This window comes from Argopecten irradians, chromosome 6, assembly GCF_041381155.1.
Source record: "Argopecten irradians isolate NY chromosome 6, Ai_NY, whole genome shotgun sequence".
NCBI lineage: Eukaryota > Metazoa > Mollusca > Bivalvia > Pectinida > Pectinidae > Argopecten > Argopecten irradians.
Window position 1 is genome coordinate 27,172,724 of NC_091139.1, and position 27,161 is coordinate 27,199,884.

Sequence of the window (27,161 nt, forward strand, 5' to 3'; positions counted from 1 at the left end):
ATACATCACTTAGATGATAATTAGTCTGATATAAGCATTGTGTTGTGTTATGGTAAGGGCATTATGCAACAATCATACTGGGACTTGAACCATGGACCTGTACACTCGAGCCATTTGAGCTTTTTAAAGCTATCGTATTCAGACGAAAAACATAAACAGTTCAAATTCAAGCTAAAGTGTCAACTTTTTGAAGCTCTGTAGTTCATTTGAGTAGTGATTATAATACATGGGAACATTTCATGAAACTGAAAATGATACCAGGGTAGTGAAATATTAACTACAGGGAAAACTATAGTCTTTTACAGTATTATGTTGTAGGTTTAGCCATCATACTTAACAGCTAGTTGATTGATGACACATATATACTAAAAAGGTGATGAAATTTGAACTTTTCATCAGCTTCTCAAAACCAGGCTTGCCAGGTAAAAAAGAATGTTTTTCCTGCATGTAAGTATACCAGTGTAGGTGTAAATCTTATCACCTGTAGATACACCTGTATAATGGTAACCTGTGCCAGGTGTGGAATGTCTCCCCATGTCAGAGAAGCAGACTTATACCCCTGGCTTTTGTTCCATACTGCTATATGATTTATGGGACTTGCCATTACCAACAGTGAAATATAAATTATAAAAAATGAATTTCCATTCAAGTTCAAGAGAAATAATGAGTTTAAAATTTGACCTGTCTATCAAAGAGAAGGGAGCCATTTTTCTTGTACACCTACCACAGTTGTCGTCACCTCAGAGCTGCTCAAAGCTGTACTGTCAAGAGATATCATATTGCAGCTTGTTCTGTTCTGGGCCTTGACTCTGTCTATAACTATATAAAATATAAGGGTGATATCAATAGAATATCAAACTGGTAAATGGGGTAGCTACTGATTCCTTGGTTGACGGCACAACCACACCTGAGGAACAAGACATCTACAGTGAATAGCAGAGCAACATTTGTAAAATTATCTGATCCTTTATGACCAAAGCCTTATATAGTGACAACACCGACATTTTTTAGAGCAATAAATGTTGTTTGGGAAAGCAACACCAAAAGCATAATTATAAAGCAGCCTTGTCCAACAAAAAAATAAAATTAAAAAAAAAATAAAAATAAATCATCAACATCAAGAACATCTGTATAGAACAGCAAATAATGCCAATTCTGAACCCGTGCTACATGAAGCAGCAACACAAAATTGCAGCCTTTTGAATATTAAACAGCAACTTTAAAATGCATCCTTTTGAACATCAAAATCAACATGAAAGAGGAACTCCAAAATGCAACCTTTAGAGCATGAAACAGCCACTCCATAATGAACATGAAAGGGCAACTCCAAAATGCAACCTTTTGAACATGAAACAGTAACTCCATAATGAACATGAAACAACAACTCCAAAATGCAACTTTTTGAACATGAAACAGCAAAACAAAAAAAAACCAATATTTTGAGCATGAAACCGCAGCTGTTTATGTTCAATGATGCCTGAGGCTGCTGAAACTCAAATTTTTCTTTAAAACACCAGGCTATTATCAAATTTGAGATATTATAAGGATGTAAACAACACTCTATAAGGCATCATTTTATCATAGAAATATACATCATTGTTACCAGATTTCTGGTGTTATCACTAGTAAGATATCGTGTTTCTCACCTGATAGACAATTGATGTACAGTATTCAGAGAAAACATGCATAGAAGTGACACCTGTATGCACTCATTGTGTGATGTAAATATGACACGGAATGCAAGCTAATCTGAATAATGCTTTAAAAATAGATAATTTATGAAACCACTACTGTTACTGCACTTATTATTCTTTTCCAAAAACGAAAATGAAAATCGGAGGATTTTGACAAGATAAAGCTTTGAGGGTCAGATAGCATTACATAATGTGCTACATCACTAATTCATGCATGCTCACTTACATGCAACAGTGACATGCTATATAGATATACACAAACAAAATAACTTTTATAAGTTTCCGTGTTAATTATACGACTACCTTGTTACTGGTGTCAATGTACAGAGGGTTTTGTAGAAATTTCCATTTCGTTAGTGATTCATGATGCAACTATTAAAGAACTCATTGTTTTTTTGAATATAATCATCGGAGTTTTACAAAATATTTTGACACATTTATCAAAACATTACATTAGACTTCATAGTTTAAGATTGCATATGATATTACACAGGTATTTAGTTAGGCATACACCTTCAAATAAATATAAATTATTGGTAAGGCTGTGTATTTTGTATCGGAGATGCAGTTTTTAAGGTAGCACAAATTACAGATAATATGTATAAGGTAGCGGGCCTATACTGAAGATAACTACAATTATGTATACGTATATCCATGAATAGGAGGGATAATGCTAGAGAAGAAGACAGAGTTACTGTTAAAAAGCTGACTTTATATATTTTATATAAAAGACAATAGACTGCTGGAGAAATTACCATTTTGTGCAACAAAATTTCGAAGCGACGTCACTACTAAAAAATCACCAGTACATGTATTAAGTAATTCTGTACTTGCATATTACAGAGGTAATGCCCTTGCAAGTTGGTAAAATTATGACATCATGTGTTTCTGAACATAAAGTTATATTTAAGTAAAATTTAGGTAAGCACAAATAATGGAATCACAATTGATACCTATCCACAAGGGTAGATAACTCTATAGTGTTATGGGTGTGACCACTTTGTACAGTGGGGAGTTGGGTTAACAAAGTGAAGATGGACTGAAGATGTCTCGTTATGTGGTGGAGTGTACCCACTAACTCCCGGACTACTTCCCTAACATGTACCCACTAACTCCCGGACTACTTCCCTAACACCGGACACATCAAAGGCTGATCTCCTGTATAGACCTGATCTAATACCACATCTGGTTCTATTTCACAAAGAAATTCATATGTATAAAAATTAAAATCGTGTTGGGCTGATGTTTCATGCACAGTTGCACAGATCTGTCTCTCTCACTGGGGCAGCACCAGGCAGTACCTCATCAGTGTAAATTATAATTGGGCAAATATGCAAGCTCAGCTACATCATAAGAATCCCTCAATATCGTAATATTAATATAGAGATTTCAGCTACTGTGTTACATGTTTGAAGTTTTTGATGTATATAATGAAGATGTAATTAATAGTTGGCACAGGTTAGATTGCAAACAATTTTGGAGAAAAGTTTTCAGTATTTGGTATCATCATGAAGTAATTATAGTCTGAACAACCACAATAAATATCCTTACATTAGTATCAAGGTCAAAATTTCATTATCATTTTTCTTTATGTCATATGTGCAATTCACCTTTATGCTCATTTGTGTGTTTGTAATGTACCTGTATAAGATGTACAGGTGTAAAAAGTTCATGTCTTTAAAAGATCTTCAAAAATGAGTTTCTATTACGATTAACCAAAGTGTAAATATACTACACATCCTACAATACATGGTGATTAATTAAGAGTTTTAAACCCCTGATGGTTGCAGGTGTACATCATGTATCCGGGATCATGATTTTAATTTAATACATCATAGTGAAACTTAATTAGCATTCCCTGCTCACCTGTATGTATCCACTAGGTCAAGGTGAGCGGGCTATGACCCACAGCAGGGTATGTTATATATACAAAGGTACATATTTGAAATCCAGCCAATTTTAGCAGTTTGACCCCAATACATAGTTATCCTTATCGGAGGTGTTGTCATATGTCATCCACCCGCGTTTGTTTGTCTTCCCCTCAGATCTTGAGTTTCGAGTGGACGTACACATGCTCTATCTCTCCGTCACTCTCTTGGACCCCTTACCCGCCACCAAACGACCAATTTAGGTACCTAGAGATCCTTGTAGATTAGTGTAGAGCCCTAGGATTTATTTTCTTGCAATTTGACCGCGATATGATTGAGATATGGTTGTGCTGGACATACCTGAGATATCTGTCGTATCTCTCCACCTCAATCCAAGTTAACTAATTTGCATTTCCTCAAGATGTGGTTTTGATGTAGAGAGCATGTATTATGCTTTTATAGCTTGTTCCTATTACTGTGAAATGTTGGCATACTTTCAGCAATGTTTGCATTGCTTAAATTGTAAATATGTTTATCTGTTGTATTTTACCTTTTATGGATTCAAAAGACCGTGCATTTATCAAGCATCTTGTTAAAAGTTCAAGAAATATCTGGTTGACAAATGGCACAAAAAACAAGTGAAGTATAACTCACACCTTGACAGTTGCTAATGTGTTTCAGAATCAAACTGTTTTCTTTGTCCTCAAAAAAGCCATTTGCAGACTAAAAAATAATCTGAGAGAATGTCTTAGTAATATATATATATTTTCAGAGAATATGACCAAGATATCTATTATAATAATTTCTGTCTTAAAACAAAGTGTGTGCGCCTGTGGTCCTGACCAAATCTTGCAGTACACTTAGTCAAACTGCTTTAATTTGATCTCATATAACTTGAAGACCTTGTTTAAATCCGAAGTATTTTGTTTGGTCTAACTAATATTTTCACAGTATTTTAACTCAACACTTCAATAACTTGGAGTAATATATATGGTCCCATAAGACTTTTTTTTTTACTCTAGCTAATTTTTTTAACATATACATATAAGTCATACATATCCATGTTCCTGTAAATAGTCAGGTAGGTAATATGGTTTGGCTGTATGCTTCTTAAATTTGACCGTTGTACCCATATTACAGATTTAAATCTCTTTGCAGATTTGTGACCTAGTCTGGATCAGAGAAGATCTAAGTCTTTTTTTCATGAGCAATATTAGAATATCGCAGAGACATAAATGAAGCTAGCACCTGTTAAAATAAACAAACTAATTCTTTAATCCATGAGAACTGGAGCGTCTTATCTCTGATGTGATAGTCAAATGTTGACACAGTCCTTGTTTACAACCAGATCAAACCTAATGAACAAAGCCGAAACCTTTGTGTTCTCAGCATATGGTTCTGGTAAAAGGGTTAGGGGGCACCCGTATAGTCTGCTCTATCAGTGTTTACCAATGGGGGAATACAGGTGCTAGCATTTAAATTGTAATCATTGCTTTATTTGTTTTATAATGATCTGTGTAAAATTAGAGAAGCCTATGTGTGTAAGGTCATGTTTATAGTACTAGTCCATTTCTTTAACTGGGGCTCCACAGATCAGCAAATCTTTAGTGAGACATATAGGTATCAAAATATGTGGGGCCTGTGTAAAGGCTAATTAGCAAAAGAGTGTAATATTAATCATCCATCTCTTAACTATGGGAGGGAAATTGTTACTCATAGCTCTATTCTAACTCTCAGGTTACTAGGTTAGGAAGACAAATTTATATTCACTTGACCTTCTAACTCAAGGTCAGAGAAATCAATATCCATGCTCTTTTTAACTCCAGGATAGACAGAGGGACATACATGACCTGTTATGTAATTAGGGTTCTGTATCTTAAGCTTCTGGAGCTTGCACAAATTTTGCCTTTTACCTCAATTATGTCAAAGGGATTAACATTTAAGTTTCAAAGTTGGCAAAAATGTGGTTCTTCTTTAACACCAAATTTGAGTGCTTGTGTCTGAGGTACTCCTTTAAAAATCTTTCCTTGCATAGCAGAGGGTATATACAAGCTTAGCTGTCAAAGTTTAAGACTTTAACCATTAATATTCTCTTGACATTAGAAATTTACAATCACTTAACATATTAAATGTTCAGTTCTGAGGTCCGACTTAAAACTAAAGATCGAAGAAAGGGCAAGACACAGATATTGACCTGGGATCTGCATGGCCCAAAATAATGATCACCTACTTAAAACATTTATGTCAAATTTTGGATATAAAATTTGTTTCAAGAACAGATTTGGGCCTGTTCCTTTAAGTTAATCATCAAAAACCTTTATGTCTCACAGACTGGGGGAATCTGTAGGAACGACATATTAACTAATATTTATTATGCAAATTGTTAATATTTTTTTCCTCAAAGCCATTGATTTGAATCACTTGATATTTGATTAAGATTATACGTTTTTGAGTTATAGGGTGTTTGTTATAGAACTTTTTTTTCAAACCATAATGGGATAGAGTTTTATGGTATTTTGATATCTGGGAAACTTTTGTTAAAGCATCTAAATCTTATCTGAGATCAATTTATTAAATGTTTATTAGCTGTTGTTTCCTTCCAATTTATCATCTCTGTACATGTACAGTTAAACTGGACCATGATCAGCTATGTATACAGAAAACAGCCTCCTCAGTTATCTCCATGGCGATGTAAAGATGTTACGTTTTTCGTTGCAGATTGTTTTTGTTTGTGAATTGATGCAATATACCACTGATGTGTGGTCTAAAGTGTTTGAAGGAAGTGCACAGCAAGGGTGGTTTAATCCGTCTGCCAAATCGTGGCGATAATCCATCTACCATCATTGAAATGAACGTCTGCCTGTCTTAGATTCGTGTTAAGATTTTCATGTCATTTTTCTTTAATTACTTAACTATGAGATAATCTGTCTGTCAGGTTTCCATGACACACTGTCAGTTTCGAAAAGTCGTTACCATGGTTTCAAATGACCTTGGGCTGACCTTGGTGGTTGAAGTTCCTGCCACATGGCAGTTTGCAGTACACTTATTCGGTAATTTTTATGGGTACCGCCTCTCTTAATAGCCCTTTCGACATGGAAGTTTGAAACACAAACTTGTATTCTCCTTCCCATTATTATTAAAATAGTTTCAAGAAAAATTATGACTTGGTAGTCGGGATGAAAAGCTACAAGCAGCTGCTATAAGTGATCATTATGATGTCTTCTTTACATACCTTGTTCAAACTACCGTAGCCATCCTACAGCACCGACCCTCGACAGCTGTTGTTGCGGGGTACCCTGTTCCTACACAAGTAAACCCTGTGTACTCTTTTTAATCTTCCTTCATTTTGTTTGAAGAAATAAAACAGTTGTCTGGTATCCATGGCGATACGATAGACAATTCATATTCTGATGGATAACACTGTTTGTTATCTGTACGACTGATATCGTTGACCTGTACGTTCCTAAAAACGCCAATCTGGTTTATTTTTTAAGTAAAATTTATTAAATCTCTTTAGAATGCATGTATACAGATTTTGTCATTACCTAGTTTTCCTATCTACATTCCTTATCTAATCTTGACACACTCAACACATAATCTCTTTCCAGCTCAATTATTTTTATAGTATTTATAGGTTCATAGTCTAGTACTTTATAGTATTTGGGGCTGAGGTGGCCAAGTTGTTAAAGTGCCCAACACATCACCACTATCTAGATCCCGAAAAAAAATTCTTAAAAGGGGCATCATACCTTAGAACTGGGATCTTCATTTAATTGCTTCACCTAGGAGTCTATGACAAACGGTCTACCCATGATTCTATTGAGGGATTAATTTAGTAACTAGGATATCAATCTTTGAATGGGACTTCGAAAGCAAAACAGAATTTCCCCAGGGATAAGTTGGTTTTGGTTTTGTTCCTTTATTTTGTTTTGCATCCTGTTCTTATCTTAGAAAAGGGCGTCATTCACCCAGAATAGGACAGAATTTTGGGATGGAGAAAACTGGAAAGAAAAACCACCAGCTTCTGATCAATATCTGGCAAATGCTTAATTAACATATAGATTTCAAACAAGACGCAGTGATGGAGGACATGTAGAAAGTTAAGACACCTTGGCCTCTATCACACTTTTTGTATCAGTGTTAATGATAATGTCCTTTTTGCCTCTTGCTGTTCTCTCCACATTCTCATCCACTACCTGATTCATTCCACTCCAAGGTCATATAGGTATCAGCCAGGTAATAACTAAAAGTCCGTCTTGAGTAAAGAAAATGTTTGTTTTTGTGATCAGAATGTCAGAAACATTCAAATGACTATTCCGTATTGGAAATTGAGAGTAATGTATTATATTTGATGTGTATGAATATGCCTGAGAAGCTTAATCCTGACTTGAATGGTTATAACAATCGTTTAGAAGAAGTATTAAGATTTTCCGTGAGTCATACCGCCCCACCAGACATCTGGTAAATGACTTCTGGATTACCTGTTAATCTATTATTTCAAATGAATGCCAAATCGCTTGGCACCACTCAACACAGTACACATGTACGGTATTAAGTGGTGAAGATACCCAATATATAGACACTTGTTGTGGGAAGTACACTCCAAATGTTAGGGCGGAGACGAGTGGTGCTAGGTTCCTGCTTTCATATTGTATCTGTTTCTGTTGTTTCTTCAATTTCTGATATATTGGCGCTTTTGCAATTTTTCAGAGGTTGCTACTAATTCATTAGAAAAGGTATTTCAAAATGCTGTTAGGTTGTTCGGTTTTGTTGAAAAAACCCCAGTGAATACAAAAAAATTGATGTCAATCATATGAACTGGTTTTGAGGACTTATCTGAAATTTGTTATGACAGATTTAAATATGATATTAAACATGGTACTAGATAATGTTAACTAAAAAAGAATGGTCGCTTTGTATGATGAATGAGGGCTAGAGTTGACTGACCACCAGGCCATATACCACCAACACCAATAAATTTAAAAAAAACCCTGCTTCCCTGTTTTGAGAATATGGATCTGTATTAAGAAGACCAGTCAGATTTGATACAGGCCTGTAAACCATCAGTGGTGTGTGGGGTGTAACCTACAGCTGTATCCTCATCAACCTAACTGTCTGTGACCTTAGCTGTCAGACCACAGTTATGATGTAATTTATCAATTGTTCATCTGGGACTCATCAATTTTAATACCTGCTATGTTGAGGTCAATTAACCATTAAAGATTGCCCTTGAAATGATTTCCGCTTTTATGTCCAAAAAGAGTTTCTTAAAACATCAATATGATAAAAAATTACTGGAAGGTGGTTATGAAAATGTCGTAGGATTATCTCCCTTGGATTACCTCCCCTTAATATATAAGATTATCTCTAAGAATATTTTAGGTATTCCCTCTCCACCAAATTCAGCTTGTAAATATTAGATTAATGTGGTTATTCTTTTATTGCTTACCATTCATTGTTGAATGAAATCAAAATGTTTTGAATATGGAAGTTCTTTTGGTAATTGCTATATAGTTTTACAGCCTTTTTCTCCATTCTAAAACTGATATAATTCTAAACCATTGAACTTTCCACAGTCAGTGTGGCTGGGACATGCGACCTCCAGACGGACAGCATACACACAATACTGTTTGTAGTTCTCATCTAACTTATAGCAAATATTTGCCTGAATATATTAAGTGTCAAATTCCTATGTAATAGCAATTTGCATTACTCTGTGACACTTGCATATCTGGGTCATCTACCTGGGATAAATATAAAATACAGGTGTATTGAAATGAGATTTCTGAAATCATACTTATATATAACACCAGATTGATAGCTTGCCAGATTTGATAAAATGTATAAACTTCTTAAAGGAAAATTATTGTCATTGTGAGACTCCATGTCTGCTTCTAGAAGTTAGCAAGTTTTATTCACAGTTAATGTTACCAATATCCCATAGCCCATTGGAAAAAGAAATCTTTTCAATGAATAACTGGACAGTTGATACAAAAATGTGCCAGAGCTCTACTATTGATAAATAAGTCTACGGAATATTAGTCCGCATATGATGAAATGAGTTACCTCCCTTTAGAACCTTTTAAATTGTTTCATAATGTTTGTTACCTACCTTCATTTCGTTGAAGATATAAAATAATCTTTTAATCTATTAGGTTATATATCATAATATGCCATCTACTGTACTGTATTGCACAGTTTTTGTTTTGTTTATTATGATGAAAATTGAATAAAAAATTAAAATAAATAGAAGACAATAGCCATCTATGGAAATAATTTATGAAAACTTTGCTTGTTATTTGATCCACCTCACAGTGTATTACCATATATTTAATGTCAATAAAATTTCATGAAAAGAAATGAAACAGAAGTTTAGATTTACTAAATACATGAAGTGTATTTATTACAGATTATCAGTTGTCATTGGATGTTTATTCATTTTAATATTCAACTCACATCCTCTTCATAACACCCACACGCCATTGACAAAAATCATAAAGACAGACATAATATGAGAAGGCCAAGAAACTTACACAATGATGATAGAGCGGTTGTTGAACCAGTGGATTCCTTACCAGGTAAAAGGTCCATTAAACTGGTGTCGGCCTTGATATGGGGAGGGGACAGTGGGATTGATGGGTGAGGGGACAGTGGGATTGATGGGTGAGGGGACAGTGAGATTGATGGGTGAGGGGACAGTGAGATTGATGGGTGAGGGGACAGTGAGATTGATGGGTGAGGGGACAGTGGGATTGATGGGTGAGGGGACAGTGGGATTGATGGGTGAGGGGGACAGTGGGATTGATGGGTGAGGGGACAGTGAGATTGATGGGTGAGGGGACAGTGAGATTGATGGGTGAGGGGACAGTGAGATTGATGGGTGAGGGGACAGTGAGATTGATGGGTGAGGGGACAGTGGGATTGATGGGTGAGGGGACAGTGGGATTGATGGGTGAGGGGACAGTGGGATTGATGGGTGAGGGGACAGTGAGATTGATGGGTGAGGGGACAGTGAGATTGATGGGTGAGGGGACAGTGAGATTGATGGGTGAGGGGACAGTGAGATTGATGGGTGAGGGGACAGTGAGATTGATGGGTGAGGGGACAGTGGGATTGATGGGTGAGGGGACAGTGGGATTGATGGGTGAGGGGACAGTGAGATTGATGGGTGAGGGGACAGTGAGATTGATGGGTGAGGGGACAGTGAGATTGATGGGTGAGGGGACAGTGGGATTGATGGGTGAGGGGACAGTGGGATTGATGGGTGAGGGGACAGTGAGATTGATGGGTGAGGGGACAGTGAGATTGTGTAAATGTTATCGGCTATAAAGTTCTGTAATGGATAGACATTAAAACAACTGGCCCATGAATCCGACTACGAATAGACTTCTTTATATGTATACAGGGATAAAATAAACTCAACAAAACAAAATGTTTAATGATCTTTTTAGGACTACATAAAATCCATGCGCCTAAATAGCCATAAAGAAGCCTATGTAGACGAAGATGAAGTATTGCATTTCTCCTAACCCTCTGGTTTTGACTGTTGCTTTGATGAATTTTCTGCACTGCAGTGTTACATTTGAATTATAAATACCTGCTTTTTGCTTCATTTTAATTTATTAGATTGTGTTAACATATACATTGGTATTTTATTTCCTTTATGCCAAGAGGAAATGTATAGCATGCATGTAAAGTATAGTGAAATAAAATATCTGTTTCAGTAATGAAATACATGAACAAAACGATCTTGTTAACCATTACTGAGCAAGGTGATGACATATGATTCCAACGCACAAGCCTGCAGAGTTCTTGTATTGCAGAGTCAACTGGTCTTTTTCTGTCCCTGTGTCAGTAATAGGACAATTTGGGACTTTTCTAATTGCCTACAAATGGATGTCACTATATATGTTACAACTGGTTCTTTCAGACAAAACCCTCTTGCTCTCTTGCCACATACATTCACAATGTTTTTGTTTAAAACATGTATCTGCAACTGCTCTTGCTGGTTTCTGACACAACTCTTTGAATATTGCTTCACAACTGGACCTTTGAGTGTCAATTTCAGACTTTACTCTCTTGCTTCAAAACTGCACGTTTTAGTGCCACTTTCAGACACAGCTCTTTTACTTGGCAATGCAACTGGACCCTTTTCAATGCCACTTTCCGACACAACTCTCTTGCTTCAAAACTGCACCTTTCTAGTGCCACCTTCATGCACATCTCTCTTGCTTAACAATTGGACTGTTCTGGCCTAGCTGACAACTGAACTAAATGCTACAATACAAATTGCTTGTAGTTCTTATAAAATTGTATAAGGGATACCTTCACCAGGTATACTAATCACATGTTTAGTTATGAATCCTGAATTAGACTATAAATTGAATACCTTGTACTTTTGAAGTGACATTGAGTGATTAATATGCTAACCTGATGAATATATTAAAGTAAACTCTGAGCTTGTGTTGAGTAATAGGCCTTTGATCAGCTTTATTGTAGTCATTATTTTTTATTGACATATCTCCGATATCAAATACAGCAGCCATTTATAATGGTGTTTTGTGGGATTGATCTCAAGGCTGGAATACATTTACATTAATGCAGGCATTTTACTGCTGCCTAAAAAACCAAACTATTCGTCAATAAAGCTGTAAATATAAGCATTACATTGTGGTGTTGTGTTTAGTTGTACATCTGTCGCTGTCATATGACCAACAGTGAAGTCTTGTATTTTATGCAGATTTCCAACCAAAAGGGCTTTGCATTTTACAAAACATCTTAAGACATGAAAAGACCAAACTTGCATTTCAGCATTTGAATTCTAAGTACCTTCATCAATGGAAACATATGAGTTTGTTTGAATTGATGTGGGTTTTCTTCAGGGGGTTTATAAGGCTTAACTTAACATTTTAGCCAAATTACCCCAAAAAAGTTCCTAAAATTAAAGTCATTTGTCAAATTATCTTTCAATGAAGTTAACCGACCCTCAGGTTGGAAGCTAAGCATTTGTGATGATTCTGAATCCTCCTCTCCTTCAATTCATTCACCCCTGAAAATTCATAATGAACTGCTCCAGCTTTTGAAATAGAAGACATGAAATGTGTCTTCAGGGGGTAAGTGAAAGGATTTACATTTAATGTCCTTGTCAGACTATCTTATCCTTAATTTGTACCCATGTTACACTGATTTGGCTGAACATGACATAAAACCAGCATTAACTCCCTAATTCACGCCCTTGTACCCTGATAACTCTGGCCTCGGATGTCAGGCCCGATATGTTGATGGCTAGTTTATGTCTATTAGGCCTGCAGAATGGGTAATGGTCAGATGGCTGTCTACAGAATGTAGAGACATCAAGTTAGGACGACCAGTGGTTCAAGAAGAAGGCTCTGCCACTGTGTAGCAAGTCTGTCATCCACCTCAGCCTCCCAGCTATACCTTCAAAAATACACTTTACCTCTTCAGCCTTTCTTAGCAACATCACTTCTGAATCCATTAGCTCTAAATTAACAGTTCTTACCACAATCAACTTCACACAGTTGAAAGCAAAATAATGTCATGTTCCAAGAGTGAGGAATGGGGTTGTGATTTTCTTTAGTTTTCTTAATATACCAAAAAGATGTCCCATATGGTTTAAGGTCAGAATGTCTTAATCTATGGAGTTTGATTCATTAGTGGGTCAATCATGTGAATGCTGTCTTCTACTCTGGTACTTTTTTGTGTAGCTATGTCTGATTTAACAGTTATAGGGATGTCAGATTACTGTCAGTCTGGCCCAGAGGGTGGGGAGGTCGCTAATTGACCTAGTAAGGCATGTGCTTCATTAAAATTTAATTTGCTATATTGTGTTTACCATATAATAGGTACCATATTTTACTTATATACACGAGTTCATGTTTTCACACATACATTACATAAATGTAGAGTAATTAAAGAAAGTGAGATTTCAGCTTTTAGATACCGACTAAGTCAAATTTTGGTGTGTTTAATTTTGGGGCTTTCATGGCAAATGCCAAATAAGCCAAACTATAACTGCATCCAAAATATCCCAATTTACGGTATTACATTATTTCCCTGCCCTAATGTTCCCTGGCCCAGTTACACCAGCAGGTGTTGTAGAACCTTAATCCTGATAGATGACCTTCAGGACCACATTCTGAGACCAAAAGATATCCGAACAGACACCGTTTTGTTCTACTGTTGTTTCTACCTGGTGAGAGAGATACCCTGTGACTCTCTAACACAGCGAGGTTCCGCTGACCTCTGAACATGATCAAGTATTTATTCTGTAATTTTAGGGTCTGCTGTACCCATACAATTGCCCTAAGACCAGCTGTAGAACCTATAATCTCTTCCGTATGTTACTTATTCAAAATTGTGATGACAAATTGAAGACCATTCTGTGTGACAGGCCTACAGTAATTTTCTAACCCCCTGTGTCATCGCTACATCAGCAATATTATCCCTCGACTGAATTCTTAAATACAGCTTCGCTTGAGTCCTTCACTCTAATAATCTGTTGTGAATGCTGATCATAATTCTAGATAAGTATGGTTTTCTGTAAAACCGATGGTATGCATCAAGAAAATGTCTCCCATTGTTACTACAAATGATAGCATTCATTCAAGGCTATCCATGACTTAAATGACTTAATTTCCTTCTGTATTCTCGTTGGAGCTTTGTGAATGAGCCGCTGATTACAGGTGTTCCCTAATCACATAGGTGTCGTTAGATTTACAGGTATACATACATCATGGTAGGTAAGTAGATGACATGACAAGACTGGGTATATGTATACGAGTACAAAATCTGTATGTTAGAGTCGTAACCTTAAAAAACTTCCCTCTCCCAAATCATCCTTTCATCTACATGGTAGGTAAATAGGTGACATGACAGGACATGGTATAAAAATCATGTGGGAACAAAATCTGTATGTGAGAGTCTCAACCCAACAAACTTAACTTTATTCCCTCCCTCTCTCCCCCAATCCTCCCTTATCTATATATAATTTCTTGGTTAATCTATCGTAAACACTTTTCAATAAATCTGTAGGTGATAGTTTCAAACAATCCAATTTACTTCATTTCCCTGCCTCACCCTTATCCCCCCACTTATCTGTCCCATAATATCAAGGCTTTCGCATTTAATGTCTTACAGATATTTCTAGATTTTTATTATGCATTCAAGGGCATTAAACTCAATCAACCAATTATCAATGGTTTACATGTAATTTTTCAAAAATGGATCTCGATAACATGATTCCAGAGATGAAATCGTTCTTATTTTCATAGGAATATCTTGGGCTACATCTTTCCGTATTATCCGAATAAGAATGCATGTTAGCTATAAAGAATTGAAGAATAAGATACACTGCCTTCCCCTGACTCCACTAAGTATTATTTCTGGTCGTCCTCGAATTAAAACGGATGACTTCCTCAATAATCATTTACACTTCTTTAACCAACTTCAATCGCCAAAACATTTGGAGCTGGAAACTAAGAAATAAAAACGAATTTGATGGTTGGACATAAAAGAAATACTTGTCGACTGGATCAATTTTATATTTCTCGGTGTGTGTAAAAAAAGTAATGAAACGTTGACAAGTGTATTAGTAAATTTTCAATATCCTGCTATTCCATCAATGATGACGAAGGTGGTTCCTGTTGGATCGACTGGTTCCCTTTAGTTGGGATGATAAATGTCTTTTCCTGTGTCATTTGTAAGACAAAATCATGACCACCTGTTCACATTTTTAAAATTTTTCTAAATTTTCAGCATGAAAATACTTAATTGAAAAATATACATCTGATAAAATGGTACCAGAAAATGAGAAAATTGTCTATTGAAATCAATTTTTAGCAATTATACATCTATAAATGATGAAAATGTGATATTTTGCAGTGAAATATTATAAATTTGGGGTTAAAATTACCTGAAATGTCAGGTGTGTATACATTTATCGGGCTAAAGGTGTCGGGTGGTTGAGTGAACGATAATCTTATCATTAGATTACCTGTCATAATGTCCTCCACCCTCCATCAGCCCCACTGAAAAACATTTAACTAATATCTACCTGCCATTTTGTCATCTATAGAAAAAAAAATGTAGGTCATCAAGTAACAATGATAGAATAACAATGATGTCATTATAAGGAAGGAGAAAACTTCACAATATTAAGCATAATTGACATAAAAGAACCATTGCAGGACAAACAGCAGAATTTCTTCATTTTGAATCATTCTAAAATTTAATTAAATTTTTTGTGTGATAAAAAGATTATATGAGAGTGAAAAATAGTTTGATATCTTTAAATCAAGATCTTATGTTTTACATTGGTTACTGTAAAACTGACAGTATGTGGTGCTTGAAAGTGTAGGTTCCAAGGGACCGTATGTGGTTATTGCGTGCTTGAAAGTGTAGGTTCCTAGGGACGGTAGATGGTGCTTGAAAGTGTAGGTTCCAAGGGACCGTATGTGGTGCTTGAAAGTGTAGGTCTTCTTGGGACTCTATGTGGTACTTGAAAGTGTAGGTTTCTAGGGACCATATGTGGTGCTTGATGTGCATGGTACTGAAAGGGAAAGATTCCTGAAAGTGAACCATATGTGGTGTGAATATCAAAAGGTCTCTCAGCACCATATTGGTGTTGGGAATGAAAATTTCCTAATTACCATATATAGGTGCTAGGAATTATAAAAGTTCTACAGAGGTACAGTATGTGGTGTTTAGAGTAAAGAAGTTCCTCTGTACTGTATTTGGTGCTCAGTGTAAAGGTGTGTTTGTTTAGTTTTACGTCCTATTAACAGCCAGGGTCATGTAAGGACGTGCCAGGTTTGTTGGTGGAGGAAAGCCGGAGTACCCGGAGAAAAACCACCGGCCAGCGGTCAGTACCTGGCAACTGCCCCACATGGGATTCGAACCCGCATCCCAGAGGTGGAGGGCTTGTGGTAATATGTCGGGACATCTTAACCACTCGGCACCGCGGTGTGTTTGTGCTGTAGCGTATATGGTGTAACACTGTACAAAACATACACAATAAACATATATCAAATAAAAACTTTATCTTTCTGTTATTCTAATATTAGCGTTTGTTTAATCAGCATGTTAACCTATCTGTAAACTGTTGTCTAAAATTAAGACATTTGTGATTGTAACAAATCGTATCTTACAACATTTAAAATGTTCTTATCTGTAAAAGATTTGTTCCGAGGTAAGATCATAAGAGAAGGAGTAAGTGTATGAAATGCACCGATATAAACTTGCACTAGAGTTTGTCGGAGTGTGATTAAACAGATCACCATGTTTTTACAGTAAGATGCCCCCTGATGTCTACCAGATCCGCCTCAGAGGATCATCCCACAGTTTAATTGTATCTAAGATGTGATGGGGCTTTCCTAGGAGGGTAAAAAGTGATGTAGGAATTATACCATATCAAACCCAATAATGTGCTCAGGATTCTGAAAAAGAATAAAAAATGAAGAGGAGAAGGCAGATAATTTGGGTCAATTAAAACTTACCCAATTATTAAATTTCTCAGAAAAAAGTTCTGACTTACAGTATTTTCGACTGTATTGCGCAATCTTCTTCAGTCGAATGTGTAACTGAGAAGTGGTCAGTGTAGTGTCACATCTAGATGGACAGTCACATGGCACTGTGGAATTACTTCTATAGCATTAGCTGAAATAAGGAAAATAAAAAGAATTAAATTGATTCATGTAATATCAAAGTAATTATTGTGTCATCGTATCCTGATGAGCAGAAGTGCGTCATTATATTGACAGATTTCTTTGTTACTTCATCCCTTTTGGCTAATTAGCATTAATCGTACTACAAATAGTGTCAAATTAAAAAAATGCCTTTAATGTCATCTTCATAAAGAGCGTAGAAGTGTGGGAGTGCTTAGATGGTCAAATACTTTAATATATTAGGGGTGGAGCAGGGAGGATGGGGACAAAGAGCTAACATGCTTGGGGTGGAGCAGGGAGGATGGGGCCAAAATACAGTTAACATGATTGGGGTGGAGCAGGGAGGATGGGGGCAAAGAGTTAATATGAATGGGGTGGGGCAGGGATAATGGGATCAAAGAGTTAATATGATTGGGGTGGGACAGGGAGGATGGGGGCGAAGAGTTAACATGATCGGGATGGGGCAGGGATAATGGAATTTATATGATTGGGGTGGGTCAGGGAGGATGGGGGCGAAGAGTTAACATGATCGAGATGGGGCAGGGATAATGGGATCAAAGAGTTAATATGATTAGGGTGGGGCAGGGAGGATGGGGGCGAAGAGTTAACATGATTGGGGTGGGGCAGGGATAATGGAATTTATATGATTTGGGTGGGTCAGGGAAGATGAGAGCGAAGTTATCATGATTGGAATGGGGCAGGGATGATGGGGGCGAAGAGGTAATATTATTGGAGTGGGGCAGGGATGATGGGGGCGAAGAGGTAATATTATTGGAGTGGGGCAGGGATGATGGGGGCGAAGAGGCAATATTATTGGAGTGGGGCAGGGATGATGGGGGCGAAGAGGTAATATTATTGGGATGGGGCAGGGAGGATGGGTCCGCCTAGAGTTCCTGCATGGGAGGGTCTTTTATCAACTCCCAATACCAGGGAATCTGTGTGGTTACAGCAGATTTGAGATTAACTCTAGATCTTGAGTCTGCTTAGCAGCAGGTCTGTAAGCATTGATCTGTTTAATGCCTGCTATATTTATCCCAACATATCCAAAGATTAATCATGCTGAAAATGAGAGTAGGGTTAACACATGGTGAAGTGCGTACCTGGCCAGGTGAGAAATCTATCAAACTGTCAGACAGATTTACTAATTATACTTACCACTTAGTAAACTATTAAAGTTCTATTTCAGAATCTTTCTCTCCAGGACTCGGGCCTTAAATATGCTCAACAAATCGTTACAATAGTTCATGATAAATTCTAAGGGACATAGGGGAACAAATGTGTTTGCAATATTTTCTCCTTGGGTTGCTGTATTTTCACAGTATCTGTGAATTGTGTGTATTTTTAGGCAATAGAACTTTTATGAGATAATCATTGGTGCAATTGGGTAACAATTACTATAAAAATAAAGTTCGTAAAAAGTACTGATGGTTGGCAGATGTTTTTTTCTCCAGGTACTTTGGCTACCCCACCAACAAACCTGACATATCCTTAAATGACCCTGACTTTTAAGATGTTGTTAAACTAACAAAACCAAACCAATGTGGATCATGATCAGTCAATGAGTTATCTCCCTTGCAGGAAATTATCAATTCTGATATTGGTATTTTGTGAGTAAAATTTGCATCATTCTCTATGAAAACTTTAATGTTTTGCTCACAAACACATGACATCACAATCAATACCTATAATATTTAACCTTTAAGACTTTCATGACAGGTAACCTGATTATTATTCGTTTTTACACCTTACAATATTGATATACATGTATAATGGTGTTCAATTTCCTGGTTGTGTTTAAAAATGCTATATATTGGTCAATTATCAAATAAATTTGGTTTTCTTCAGGTAAATTATACCATCATTGAATTTTGAAGATCATGACTATTGAAAAGGAAATTCAATATATTTGAAAATAATGTTTGTCATTTCTGACATGTTTCCACTCATAAAAGAATTCATGTACACGTATACAGCTAGGGTGGGGCTACTTATGCAGGTATAAACTATCGATCAATGATAAAGTTCATTGACTTTCAAGTGTGTTTAAGTGTATAACTGACCACAACACTGACCGCTTGACCACAAGCAAACAACTTGGTGGCTAATACTGACATGTTAACAAACGTTAAATCTGGCAGTCCTTTAAAAGTGGGTGTCCATGATAAAGTGGTCCAAGTACCCTTAGAGTGGGACAGTGAAACCTTTATAATGTTATTAGAAGTCTTATAAAGGTGAACTATGGGTTAATTCTGTCTTTGCTTATTATAGAGTTAGCTCCCTTGTGGGTAGGTAACCATTGTAAAATCATCATTTTTTTGGGCACTATTCATGCTGTTTTCTCCAAAATGTATGATGTTACCCTCGCAAACACAGAGTCTTAATGCATACTCGCAAGGGCAGATAACTCTACAAAATGCAAATACAGATTAGTAACCTTGAACTATTTTAAGACTTTTCGTAAGAAAACAAAGTAAAGATATTTGTTGGGTAAAGTCTATGGTTATTGATTTAGTTTGTGACTTGACTTGAGTGTACCTTATTACTTGTATCATTAACTAATGAAATCTATTGTTTCAATGATGCCACACAATGGTGTACATCATTATGCATAAAGCTACAGACTAATTAATATTTGTTACAACTCTGCTAAATATATAAAAGTAACTTCCCTTGTGAAAATATCACAGTCATCCGAAACATGACCATAACTGACAATAGGAGATTGAGAATTAAGCATTTTCAAGCAACCAAATGACTATAATCCGATATTTTCTTGTCTTTCACAGATTTGGGCACCAGGGCTCTATTCCCGGATATTTTCAATCTAGCTAACAGTTCCGACATCTCTGTGAATGCCACGTGTGGTGAGAGTGGCCCGGAAGTGTTTTGTAAGTTAGTTCAGCATGTAAAGATATTCCCATCGTCCAATCAACATTGTGATATTTGTGATGCCGCGAGTACCATCCCTTCTAAGCGGCATCCAATTACCAATGCTATCAATGGCCGCAGATCGTGGTGGCAGAGTCCGTCGGTCACCAATGGATGGGAGTACAACTACGTCACCATCACCCTCGATCTCAAACAGGTACGACGAATATTTGATGTAATTGTTATTTTTTTTTTTTTAAATCACAATATAGTTAAAAAATCACTTATATAATTATCCTGGTTTATTTTGAGAAAACAGTTGAAAATGTTTATTGTAATAATACTGGTTCTGAAACTAAACATAAAACTTCCTAAAAATTCAGCTACATCAGTGCCAGACACCCTTGACTGGCTGCCAGACCCTATAAGATTTGAATGAAAGTTTCTGGGCTGAATTAATGTACAAGGTTATTTTCCCTTAGTTTGAACTTAAAATCAGACACAATCAAGTGACCAAAATCATATTAAAGCAAAGTAAACTGTTGAAAATTATAATTGTAATATTCTAGATACAGTCTGTTGACTATAAATCTACAGACACACTGATAATGAAGAAAATTAAAGGGCTCAAACTCCAGCAACATCTTATCCATCGGAAACGTGCTTTACTCACCCCTCTTTAAAAACTTACACATATGATCATCATGTTGCTATCTGAGAGAACTTTTTACCATTGGCCAAAAGTGAAAGTTGCACTTGGTCACGGGTGAAGTGACAATTTGATAAAAAATTATTTAAATATTTGAATTTTACCTGTGGCTGTGTTATTGTGTCAATCAGTCCACAAAACATTATCTTTATTGGAAATATAACTCTGGATCTATAATCACTTTATAAAATTGCCCTGCATTTTCAAAGATCAACTAATTTCAGTTTGAATTGTCTCCGAGCCATGAACAGCGAATAACAAACGAGGTGGGATTGAGAATGCGGAGAAATGAAAGGATTTAATTAGGAATTTACAGGGGGTGACATTATTGCTATTGTGGGAAACATTATTTACTCTTTGGATTTCTGCTCACAATAACTCATATAAATGGAAGAATGCATTCTCAACTTTCATTTAATTTTGCCAGGTCAGGAGAAAACAGATTTACTAGTTTGTCTGCTTACCCATAGGTGACCTTATCTGAACTCTTCTATTGCCATGTGGTAAACTGTACTTCTGTGTGTCCTGGGGTTGTGAAGTAATGGGGATTAATGGGGGGAGGGGGTTTTGTGTGGTGGGAGGGGATGGGGGTTCACTTCTGTGAAACTTCATATGATTTGTTTCTTAGGTTTCTTAATTAGGAATTAAGTTAAATATGGAAGATGGAAACTCAAAATTGTGTCACACCAGCATAGGAAATAGCAACCATTGTAAGAGCACCTGTTGAGAAACTTTCAAAACTTACACAAGAACAAGTTTCTTAAGTTTCATTAGGAATCAAGTTTAGAGTGAATCATAGAAACTCTGAATTGTGTCACTCTCTTAGAGTTGGTATAGCAGGCATAGTCAGGACACCTACATGTTTAAAGTACAAGATTGAAGGTTACAGTAGCAGAGAAAATTGCAACAGTTGTAAATGCACCTGCATGTTGCTACCTTAAGATTGAGAAGCTTTTGAAACTAAAACATTAAACAAAACAAATATCTTGGGTTTCATTTGGAGTCAAGTTTAAAGTGAATCATAGAAACTCAGAACTGTGTCACATACTCGAGGTGAAATAACAGCCATTGTTAGCTAGGGCACCTGCATGTTAAAGCACAAGATTGAAACTTTCAAATCTCAAAGGTTAAACAGGGACAAAAGCTTGAAAAGTTTAAATTAGTGTAAATGGGAGTTATTGTAGGGGCACCTGCTTTACATTTCTGTAGCCTTGTGGTAACGACCTCATATTTCCCAAGTTTAGGTCTACCAATCTCACGATAATGGTCACCGGCAGAGGAAAGTAGGTATTACTGTCGAAAGTAACATCCTTTATTAGGTTGAAAAATCTGGTTATTTATAAATCTATTCAAATCAAAGACTTTTGATGGATGAAAAATAGGTTAAACTTGATATTTTCCATTCCAGCTGTGTACGGCTTCTATGTACAGTTACATTATAGAACGCCATTGTGTTATATGAAAATTACATGTAGTGTTGAAAATTTGGTCATTGGGCAAAAAGCATGTACTGAACCGTAAGGAGTACTCAGAATTTGATTAGGTCTGAAAGGAAATGGCCCTTATCTGTGGATATGACCAGCAGGGACTTTAAAGGGTCGAGTGTGAGTGGTCAACATCAAATACACAGGGACCTCAGTCATTAATGATAAAGAAATAGCCATGGGAATGTGGAAAGTATATTTTAAAGACATTTATCAGTTCAGTCACATTCTCATGTATGGTTTTCATTCATGGAGTTAAAAATGGCTTCTGATCTCTACAACATGTAAAATCAAATACAGTACACATGCTATAATTAATTGTGTTTGGATCATTGATGAAAAAATGAGATTTAAAAATTTGAAAATCAACTTTACCTATGAAAGATAATTCTGTAAATGATGAATTGGAAATTGCCCAACATTTTTCCTATAGTCAAGCTGCTTTTAATTGTATCTCTTCCTCCTACTTTCTCTCCTGTTCTCTCTTCTTTTCATCTCTTTTTCTCTCTCTAAATTATATCTCCTGCTCTATTCCTAATTATATATCTATAGTGTGTACAGTATTGAAATTGTACAGTTTATATTATCTTATGATATATAATATATAGAGTGAGCATTTCTAAAGTAGCTGATAACATTTGAAAAACTTGTGCCCAATCCATTTGCTTTAATTATGTCATTTAAAATTGTTTTTTTTTTACTAATAAAATGATGCTATAGTTCTAACCTTGAAATCGAGAGATAATTTAGTTCATTCAGTGTCTTGTTGTCTTTCTTACAGCCTTTGTACTTTAAAGTTAGTCTGTTATTTAAATTTGTTAAATAGCTCAATAGCTTAAAACTAGTCCAGATTTTTAATTCAGAGAAAAACCAGAACAGCGAGAATTGTGCATAGCGACAGAAAAAGGTGTGCACAGTCTCACTTCAATGACATGAAGGTGTTAATATAAAACTCAGCCCATCACTCTCTCCTCACAAGTAAAGTAGGACAAGCCATCAGGACCTTGTGTGTCAGGTTTATATCCACACCAAACCACATGATTATTTCATTTAAATTGGAAAAAAGATGTAGTTTTATTGAAAAAAATTGACAGGGTAAAAAGAGCAGAGCTATCTGTCGATCTTTGAACACGAGAAAGCTTTGTCCTAGGTTAAACTTGTGTGTAATACCTCTGCCTGGCATTTCACACTTGACAGGGTGACAGTGAATGAATAGTGTGTGTCTCACAGAAACACAGACACAGACTAGTTCATTGAAATATATATATCAGGCTGAAGTATCAGAAATATGCGGTTAAAAAGTTGATAATATTGTATTTAGATCATGCAGTGTGTGGGAATGTTTTAGAGTAGTACCCCTTACTCCCCCTATAATAATATATGTTGTATGTACAGTATGCCTATTTTAATTATTTGATTTTTTTATGCTCTTGTCATAATGATGGGGGAATGTATTATCCATGTTCGTATCATCTCATCCCTATCTGGCACATCTCATCCCCATCTACATCTCATTCTATCTTGCCTTGTCCCTATTCTTTGCCACTTGTCCTCATCTTGTCCCTATCCTACACCTCTCTTCCTCATCTTGCCCCTATCCCCTGTCATTTGTCCTTGCCCTTGCCCCTATCCCCTGTCATTTGTCCTTGTCCTTGCCCCTATCCTCTGTCATTTGTCCTTGCCCCTATCCCTTGTCATTTGTCCTTGCCCTTGCCTCTATCCCCTGTCATTTGTCCTTGCCCTTACCCATGCATATCCTCTGTCATTTGTCCTTGCCCTTATCCCATATCCTCTGTCATTTGTCCTTGCCCTTATCCCCTGTCATTTGTCCTTGCCCTTGCCCCTATCCCTTGTCATTTGTCCTTGCCCTTGTCTTCACCCCCTGTCATTTGTCCTTGCCCTTACCCCTATTCCCTGTCATTAGTCCTTGCTCTTGCCCCTATCTCCCTTGCCCCTATCCCCTGCATTTGTCATTTGTCCCCTTACCCCTGTCATTTGCCTTGCCCTTCCCCTATCCCTGTCATTGTCCTTGCCTTGCCCTATCCTGTCTTGTCCTTATCCCCTGTCATTTGTCCTTGCCCTTCCCCTATCCCTTGTCCTTTGTCCTTGCCCTTGTCTTCATCCCCTGTCATTTGTCCTTGCCCTTACCCCTATTCCCTGTCATTAGTCCTTGCTCTTGTCCCTATCCCCTGTCATTTGTCCTTGCTCTTGCCCCTATCCCCAGTCATTGGTCCTTGCCTTTGCCCCTATCCCCTTTCATTTGTCCTTGTTCTTTTCTCTATCCCCTGTCATTGGTCTTTGCCCTTGCCCCTATCCCCTGTCATTGGTCCTTGCCCTTGTCCCTATGGTCTTTCACCTGTTCTCATCCCTTTTCCTCCCCTTCTCACCCCCTACCTGTTACTTCCCATACTGATTCTATGCAATGGGCTTAGATCAGAAGTCATTGTCAGTTGATATGATTCTCACCATTGGAAATAATTGTACTCTTGTAAGGGTGGTCTTCAAATATTCAGTTGAGCCATCAAACTAACAAGTGAAAAGGGAGCAAATCTGTTATGAATTGAACCATAGAGTTACAGTTGATGCTGATCAAAGACACATGTTCCAAGTCAAACAAATAGAAGTGACCTACTAATGTAACAGACTGACCAGTATAACTGTTGGACATTGTCTGTTTACTGGACTGTCTCAGGAGGAAATGGCTTGCTTCATCTCTCAAACAACTCCACCAGGTTTCAATTACCAATATGTATATTGTGCTCATTTGAGCATTAAAAATCACTCTGTTTTGTGTTACAGTCGTGTAAGGTGAAACAGGACTACCAGTAAATGAAAATTGATGTTAGCACCCATGACTAATTGAGATAGAAATAGCAATTGAGAAGTCTTTCTGAGAAAGATGTACCACACAAATGACAAAAGTAATAGCCAAATGGTCTTTAAACACAGGTCAAATTGTGTTGAAATTGGCAATTTTGGGTCCCAAGGAAGTTGTCTTATTAAGCAGGTGGTCGTTAAATAGAGGTGGTCACTAAGGCAGACTTTACTATCTTGAGGTTTCAACAGTTTTATAACATATTGGATAAGATATTGACAGTATAGTACTTTGTGCATTATATTGTATGTATCAGAGATGGATGAGTGGTAAGATGGCCCACATATTATCACAGAAGTCCTCCACCTCTGAGCTGCCAGTTCAAATCCCATATGGGGCAGTTGCCAGGTATTGACTGTTGGTCAGTGGATTTTTTTCTGGCACCAAAAACCTGGCATGTCCTTGAATGACACTGAAAAGGATGTTAAACCACAATCAAACCAAACTAGATGTATCAGAGGTGGTGCTGGATTAGCTGCAGTAGATAATTGCTGATGTGTTTGAAGACTGAATTGTATTCTATGAGCTCTAGTCCAGAAAGGTTTTAGGTATTAGAGGAAGCATGTAGCAGTCTAAAGCTTGCCAGCCAAGAAATCCTATTCAGGAGACCAGGTATTTAAGGAAGCTTTTACTACGCCAGATTTTATGTACGTCAGCATCTTGTCAGCTAAGAAAAATAACATATTACCTAGTAACCTTTATACAATAGTAATGTTTAACTTTCTACATTGTGAGGGACTTTTGTCACCAACTATGGGGTATAAAGAGTACGACTGTTCACACCTGGTTGTCACTGACAACCAGTGATTTTACCTGTCAGGGAGTTGACAGTAGTCGTCTGCCTCCATGGTTCAGGGCGGGAGGGGCTAGTACCTGGCCAATACTTATCAGACGGATGTATATAGGCAAGGGTGTCATTTAGCCTGTCACAGAATACTGTCACATGACCACACAGGTCATTCCCCGTAAAATTACAACAGTTAACCCTATCTGGCTCCTATTGCCATCAGTCATATTTCATTCTTAAAAATGTAGAGGTTTTTTTTTACCTGTGTGTAATTCTGACGTTAGATTGTGAAGTCTAACAATAAGACAGATAGGAAACAGGAATCCTGTGGAAAGTATGGTGTTTAGTTACATTTTAACTCATCTGGTTGTCAGGAGATTTGGGTAAATTTTCATAGCGATTGACACAAAAAAAATTCTGTTTCCTTAAACCTTGTACGTGTTTATCTTCGAATTATATCTGTCAAGAAATCATAAAAATAATTCACGCATTTACACCTAATCTTTTGTCAAATTTTCACCCTGGAAAAGAGAAAAGGCTTATTTAAGGATAAATACGAGATTTTTATTGCTTTCGATTTAAGGTTTTATAATAAGGATCATTTAGATGTTTGATCTAAATACCTAAACCACAATCAGCCCTCCATTGCTGGATAGTCTTGATAGATATGTGCCCAAGTGGCCTTTTGAAGGCAGTGACTGTATTCTAAGAAGAATTGTCAGAATCTGTTATCGAAGCCAGTGTCACTCAGTAGAAGTTATATAGCACCTTGTACAAAGCCTAGGTGAGATCCCTACAGAGTTTGCAGCAGGGGGGTGCCCTAATCTGGTTTCCTGTCAATACATTGACCATTGATATTCCTAACAATGTGTAACAAACTTTGGCCAGCAGATTGTAGCTAAGCTGAATGACCATCGGACCCGAAGTCCAGCTAATACCTGGACACTTTTGTGTTGTACTGAAAGGTGTCAGTGGATCAGTCTTCAATGGAAGACAAATCATCCCGCAGTTTCACACAGATTCTAGTCAGTTTCACAAGATTTACACATTTATAAAAATGCTTCAGCTCTTTATCAACCTTAAGAGAGTGTAAGGGGTTTTCACAGACTCCTCATGAAATAGAGAGGCATAGTGTGTTCCTATGTCTGTCCGTCCACTTCTGTTTCATCCCATCCTTTCCTTTCACGTCCAACG

At 36.9% G+C, this 27,161-nt stretch overlaps 1 protein-coding gene across 1 annotated transcript in view; it reads left to right on the forward strand.

Moving 5' to 3' along the window:
- LOC138326422 (laminin subunit alpha-2-like) overlaps positions 1-27,161 on the forward strand; it is a 117,024-nt gene that overhangs the window by 21,605 nt on the left and 68,258 nt on the right. Inside the window, exon 2 of the mRNA XM_069272531.1 lies at positions 20,031-20,329. Within this exon, the coding sequence (XP_069128632.1) occupies positions 20,031-20,329 (299 nt within the window). The remainder of the gene's footprint in view (positions 1-20,030; positions 20,330-27,161) is intronic.